This window comes from Cebidichthys violaceus, unplaced genomic scaffold, assembly GCF_023349555.1.
Source record: "Cebidichthys violaceus isolate CVI_PGR_0920_01 unplaced genomic scaffold, fCebVio1.0.p SCAF_10, whole genome shotgun sequence".
Lineage (NCBI taxonomy): Eukaryota > Metazoa > Chordata > Actinopteri > Perciformes > Stichaeidae > Cebidichthys > Cebidichthys violaceus.
The window spans coordinates 564,272-571,265 of record NW_027176263.1 but is presented as its reverse complement, the minus strand read 5'-3'; the positions used below and the strand labels follow the sequence as shown (position 1 = coordinate 571,265).

Below are 6,994 nucleotides of genomic sequence, written 5' to 3'. Positions count from 1 at the left end.
CATTTTTATGTGCATTCAGTTAATGCACTTGGTCACCGCTCCAGTTCACGTCCTCAGAGCTGAACCTGTGCTTTACAATAATGAAACTCTGAGCAGAGAGTCTACTCTCTGTGGGAGGGGCTTGAAAGCACCAATGAGGCACCGGCTATCATCTGCTCTTTCTCTTCTTATGCCGAAATCAGATTTCTATTCTGAGCCTCACCCAAGATTAATAGCCTGAGAGACAGCTACATCAGATCCTGCGTCTCTGTAATTAGTGTCTGTGATCCCATAGAACTCAATAATAGCTTAACAGGTGAAAAGCATGATTCTTGCCAATGTTGGTAAAGAACGTACTGAAATGATTAGTGTCTCGGTGTGTTTTACCAGGCCACACAATCTTAATTAAGAAGATTAGCGTGAATTGTTTGTGTTTAATGTTTAATAAATACCAACTAAGAATGTTTTTTTTTCCTTGTTTCATATTACAGAGAAATGTCAGGGGCTTTAAGTCATTTATCAAGCAAAAATGCCCACAAATTGCAGGACTCGATTGCAAGGAATTACTGCTTCTGTCTGTTTTCACTGGAGATTAATTGTCTTTGGGGTTTGGGCTATTAGTCAGAAAACACAAGGAATTTGAAGACTTTACCTTGGGGTTCTAAGAAATCTTGATGGACATTTATTTCATATTTTGTATCAGTTGTTGAATTGATAATGACTTGGTGTGAAATGGAGATGGATTGAGACGGCGTCACTGAATATAAGAACACACAAGAGAAAAGTAGGTCATTCTGAAATCTCAAGAGATCTAACCATGATCCACTCCTCCGTTTGCTTTTGTCTGGATAGTGCCTGTTTCACCAGCTATTGTGTGACGTGAGACACAACAGGGATAAAACTGAGCCACGATGAGCCCAGGGGAGACTGTCACACATTGTGTCAAATCCAAAGCACAAGGTGCATAGTTTGAACAGAGACTATTATGTGCTGCAACCAAACGACACAATGGGGATCATGGTTTTATGTACTTCTTCTCTGGCGTGTTGGCTTCCATCCTATCACCTACTAGTTCCTTACATCATTTCCTAAAAAAAAGCTTGTGTGTTCATAAGAGAGCAGCCTGATAACAAAACATCTGATCTTGATTGATCCATAAATATTTTTTTACAAGTAAGTAGTAAGAAATGTTTTGGCACATTCAACACAGTGATATTGACCCCCCCCCCCCCCCAAAAAAAAAACATCTTCAAAAGATATAAACTCATATCAGGTATGATAGATCATCAGAGCGAGCCCTTTTGACCTCTGAAATAAGCGTTGTCCCAGAATCAATGTGGTGATCTATTTGTGTACAAATTTTACATGTCAGTTGAGTTTTTATCATAACTTGTCCACTTGTTGTCACGCTTGTCCAATGAAGGAAACTCAACGTTTAGACGCGGTGAAAAACAGTGTCACTGTGATGACCAGGGACCAAGGTGTGTACATTTGGTGTTTTAGCCACATGGCCCATCTGAGCTCCAAGGACTCCTCCATTTGTTGTTCGTGAGGGCAACTTTTCCTTGGCTCAATCTAAAAATACAAGACACTGGCAACTGAGTTTGAAAGTTTCTCACTCGCGGTGGTAGGCGAGTACAAAGTCAGTGTGATTTTTGTAACAATGTCATGTGCAAAAGACTGTTCAGTGGGGTAGCAATCAGCTTTGAATGCACCAAGGCAGCAACCATCATTACAATTGTTGTACAGTAGTTTAACTGTACAGCACTTTATAAATAGTCCACTGCAGCAGCCACAATTCAGACAATATAAATCTTTCACCACTGAGTTCAACCGTCCCTCCATTTTTTCCCAATTCCCAGAAAAAGAAAAGATTTAAGCTTCTTCAGTGTTCCTTCATATGCATCCATTTCATCACAGCTTCCCGCCTCATCTCGCCTCAGCGATCATTGTACAAATTTGAGGAAATAACCATTCTGGCAGCGTGGTGGCCGTGTGCCACAGTCTAAACCCCCTTGTGCATTTTGCCTGGCTGTCTCTGTTGATCTCTGCAGCATCGCTGATTGGCAGACCCACAACTTTACACATCAGTGTCTGGCTTCTCCACCAGTTTCAGAGCCTCGTGCATGCCAGCCGCTGACAACTTCCGATTGATGTTCCGGTAGCGGCACCGCAGGAGGTTACTGTATGTGGTCCTCAGATCACGGTTGAAAAATGCATAAATAAAGGGATTAATGAGGGAGTTGGCGTATCCCAGCCACAACAGAGTTCTTTCCAGCCAGAGCGGCACACAGCTGCACTCCACACCGCAGACGAATGGCCTGGCAGTGGACACCAAGAAGAATGGCAGCCAGCAGAAGGTGAAGGCGCCGACCACGATGCCCAAAGTGGCGGCAGCCTTCTGCTCCCGTTTGAAGATGGACTGGTTTTTCCTCTTCCGGCGTTGGTGGTGTTCGCCGGTCTTGAGGAGGCGAGAGACGCGCGTGCTGCACTCCTCCTCCACCTCACGCTGGAGCTTCAACGCCGCTGCCACGCAGTCCAAGCTCTCCTCCTCTTCCTCGGCTTCCTGCTCAGCTTCTGTCCCTTCAACACTTCCTGTTTCTCCTGATACCGCTGGCCGGTGGGCCTCTTGCCCTCTTCTTCCTCCTCGAGGAGCCACGCCTGCACCGCGCTCCCCTTCCCTGGGGAAGCAGGTGATGTTGTGCTTGGCGGCGCTGAGTTTGGCCGCGCGGTAGATGCGGTGGTACATGATCAACATCACTGACATGGGGATGTAGAACGCCACAGCTGTGGAGTAGACGGTGTAGCCGAAGTCCTGACTGATGAGGCAGACTCTGCCGTCATTGACGTTCTGCGCCCAGCCGAACAGAGGAGGGAGGGTGATGGAGGCTGAGAGGAGCCACACTGACAGCACCATCTTGGCCATGCAGCAGCCGTTTTGCCGGACAGGATACGTCAGGGGTTTTGTGATACCCAGATACCTACAGAGAAATATATGTCCAGATAAATGATTTAAAATACAGGCAAACAAATGTCATCTGATTAATTGTTCCCATTTTTATCATTTCTACTCCAACACAAAGGTATTTTCTTGCATTTTATTTTACCCGTACGTGATGCACCGTCCACCTTTAACAAGGTGCCCTTGAGCAAGGTGCTTAACAGCAATCTGTGGTTGCCATATGCAGCCCCCAGCTTGGAAAAACTGTTCCAAGCTGCCGAGAAAGACCATGTGTGATCAGCAAACCTTTCAGTTTTAAGTAAAGCTTATAAGTATGTCTACATGTCTGGGCCATTTGCCACTATTATACAGCTTAATAATACATTTACGACATTTACATACTTGATTTAAACCACCAGCCCACAGCAGAAATGCAGGTCTGTTAAAGGAACGATTTCATAATTTCATACCAAAAAAAGATAGGAATCATTTATTACAATCATTTTGACTTGAGTTTTAATAATTTACTATGTACTGCTCCTTTATTCAACTCCCACTTTGACCCTTTTTATTCGATTCAAATGGGGTGTTCAGATAAAAGGAACATGGTGCACAGTGGACAACGAACCTAGCCAAAAAGGTCACAGGTTTAACCCTTGCCAAATTTGTCCACGTGCCCTTGAGAGACACTCTCAGCCACAGTGAGCCTCCGCGCTTTGACCTCCCTATGCAAACCCAACGTTTCAGTGTGCAAAGGACTGAGCAACACATATCTTTTTAGACTTGGTAAAGACATTTTTGTAAGAACATGGCGTGTGGGATTAAAGAAAATGTTTCTGCTTCTGACAAAATATATGTGCGGAGAGTTTGGTTCCAAAAACGCGATGCGTAAAAGTTGAATAAATCAGTGATATAAAATACGGGTACTAATGAACAAAGTTTTTTCTGCCTCGTTGTTTTTTCGCTTTATATAGTGTGATTGTTTGACATATCGTTTCACTGCATTTAGGAACACAAACCTGTACTCTGCTAAAAGCATAACAGAAGTTGTTCTCACCTATCAATGCTGATTACGCACAGACTCATGATGGACGCGGTGCAGCACATCACATCCATGGCGATGAAAACGTTACAGAAGAACTGTCCGAATATCCACTGACCACCAATTAGATCTGTGATACTGACGAACGGCATCACGGCCAGGGCCACTGACAGGTCCGCCACGGCAAGCGAAACGATCAGATAGTTGGACGGCTGGCGCAGTTTTTTCACGAAGCACACGGAGATGACCACCAGCAAGTTCCCGCAAATGGTGACCAGTGTGAGCATGGTGAGGACCCCGCCAATCAGGACTTTCTCGGCCCAGCCATAGCTCAGGATCTGCTCGCCGCATCGGGTCCCGTTCGTCTCCATGACCTGCGGCTGACTGGTGGTGGATGGAGACGTCGTCGCTGCTGCCACTGCCGCTGCTGCTGCTGCTTCTGCAGCGCCTTGTGCAATCTTTAGCAGCCGTGGCGCAAGAGCCTCCGAGATCATCATGTTGGTGGAGCCCCCGGGATCTCCGCCACCAACTCTATCGTCTATCATGAACGACGACCTCATGTTGCCACTACCGATGCTTCCGTTACTCGCTCCCGCAACAACCATTCTGCTGCCTTCTGTTCCTTTTTATCCATTGACTTGGAGACCCGTCCGGTGGTGACATAGACGCGCACGGATGTGCCAGTGTTGGTGTGCGAAATGAGTAATTCCTTTCCACAGCCCCCGTCAGGGTAAACTACTCTGACATACTCTCTTTCCCTCATAGAGCCTCAACGCCTTAATTCCTCTATTTAAATCCATACTCGTCATTACGCACGTGGCACGCTGCAGGAAAATTCCCAAAATACTTGACCTATAAAAGACGATTTTCTCGTTGACCCCCCTGCCAAACACGCTACTTGTCATCCTCATGTGTAGAAAGATATACACTTAAAAACTGAACTGCACGCCTATACATCTCACAGAAGTTAACATGTGACGTCAACAAAACATGTTGGATAGCCTATAGGCTGCCGAGTAGCCAATCTAAAAAACGATGATCCACAACCTCTTATGCCTTTTTGGAGTTCATTCTCCTGAAAACCTCTTGGCAAGGACAAACTGTGTCCATGGATGAGCGTGCGTAATTGCGCAGAATGACAAAAAAAAATATTTTGGTATCTGTGTAGAGAATTATATTTCACCCTCTACGTGTCACGCGCGCGCACATAAGCACACCGGAGAGAGACAAAGGCTGAGATTACACAGAACGTGAATGGACAACAAATGATGGTGTGAATGAATGGGCTGTCGCCGGACATTTAGGAAAATTGCTACTATTATACAACTAATCCATCCAAGAAAAGAGCATTCTGACATATTTTGGATGACAACACTATAATCTCATAGGGCTTTATGTTTTATCTGTTCCAGAGTTAACTTTTTCCATCACTTAAAGGGAAACGACACAGGATGATAGCGTTACTTTTTCGTGAAGACAGGTTCCATCGTATTATTTATTGGTCCTTATGTAACCAATGTGAGGGAGCTGGAGAACTGCTTTTCATTTGTGTTAGTTCAAGCGGAGGCATTCAATTATAAGTGTTAGGACAAGAGGTGCATTCTACCTTCATCTCACTTCTAAAAGTTATGAAATGTATGATGCTGGAGGTGAGAGCAGGAACCCAAACTGCTCCCCAAGCCTTTTCATCATTTTTCAATCTCAGCCCAATTATTGTACGATAACCTCATACGTGGGTATGATACTAATGCTGCGGATAGACGTGGATAGTAGCGCCATCGAGCGGTCACGAGACGCCACTGCATGTTGTTGCTGTTGGCTATTTCTATACAGTGCAGGAATTCTTTTTTTTTTCTCAGTATGAAATCATGTGTTTGTAATTAACTTAAAATGTTAGTTTTTAAATTGTATAATGTAATGTATTTGCATTTTTCTTATGCTGCCAAATGGCCTTTAAACATGACTTCTCTTTGAGAGCTGTGGTTCTCAGTCTGGGGTTCACGACCTTGTAGAGGTAATCAAGGAGTTGCATGGAGCTCCAGGGAAATATGGTTCAATTTCACTTTATTTTGATCCACTGGAAGTTGTTTCTTCAAGGCGACCCTCTAGCTTCACCCTAAATGAATGGTTTCCAGCCTTTTTGGCTTGTGCACCATCACAATAAAGCAATATCTACATATCACCCCTTTATTGAAATTAAAGTTACTCAGATTGTTTAATTTGAAGGATTACGGTGAAGCTTAGACTGAAGTATCATCTTATTATAATAGCACAATGTGAAGTCATAAAGTTTAAGATAAAATCTGTGACACAAAAACGTATGAGAGATCCTGTATTATAAAGGTGAAATCTATGTTCATTGACGATTTTAATGGGTGATATTGTTGCTTTTGCCCTACAAAGTCATATTTAATCATGGTCGCAACAAAAATAGCGCTGTATGCAAATAAGACTCTTCAATAAACAGGTCAAACTGCTTGAAAGGACGTCAAACCTCTATTTCGACCCATCAGCCCATGGATGCAGTGTAAACCACCAAAGGCTACAGATTCACCTGAGGTCGGTGCTCCTGCTGATTTGACACCATACTATAACCCTTGTTTATGCAGCTCTGTCAGTATATTCAATACATCCGGAGCAATGGACACAAATCCCTGCATATATACCAATTTGCTGTCAAAGCATCGAAAACTGCTCACATCAGCTCAATTTTATGAGCAACACGATAATAATTATCGTATTAATTGAGCGATATGATGAATTGGTGTATTAGGAGCAGGTCATCAAACCTCCAGCTTTGTGGAAACTTTGGCCCTGACCTTGAGCGCTCTCCTGATGTTATTATTTTTTAGTACAGTCAGCAACTTTTAAATAGTTTGCTGATAGTTTTTGACAGTATTTGCTCTGAAACGGAGGTCGATAAGTGAAAAAAAGTCCTCGTTGGGAATTTGCAAACTTTGGAACAAACACTTCTGGCCCTGACACACCCACCCGACACCTCTGGGATGGACTGATGGGGAGGTAATGTACAG

General features: G+C 44.0%; 1 protein-coding gene across 1 annotated transcript; it reads right to left on the bottom strand.

The window, feature by feature from the left end:
• Positions 1-1,199: 1,199 nt before the first annotated feature.
• Positions 1,200-4,863, bottom strand: LOC137878934 (5-hydroxytryptamine receptor 7-like). Its single transcript, XM_068719460.1, has 2 exons — positions 3,978-4,863; positions 1,200-2,960 (listed from the first exon to the last, which is right to left on the bottom strand). The coding sequence occupies exons 1-2, from the start codon at positions 4,565-4,567 to the stop codon at positions 2,060-2,062; spliced, it is 1,491 nt and encodes a 496-aa protein (XP_068575561.1). The 5' UTR covers positions 4,568-4,863; the 3' UTR covers positions 1,200-2,059.
• Between the last annotated feature and the right edge of the window lie 2,131 nt (positions 4,864-6,994).

Bases quoted from the DNA above. Each gene is read 5' to 3' on its own strand.
- LOC137878934 (XM_068719460.1), bottom strand. From the start codon at position 4,567: ATGGTTGTTGCGGGAGCGAGTAACGGAAGCATCGGTAGTGGCAACATG. The intron at 2,961-3,977 runs GTGAGAACAACT...ATTTCTCTGTAG, and splicing joins TGCGTAATCAGCATTGATAG to GTATCTGGGTATCACAAAAC.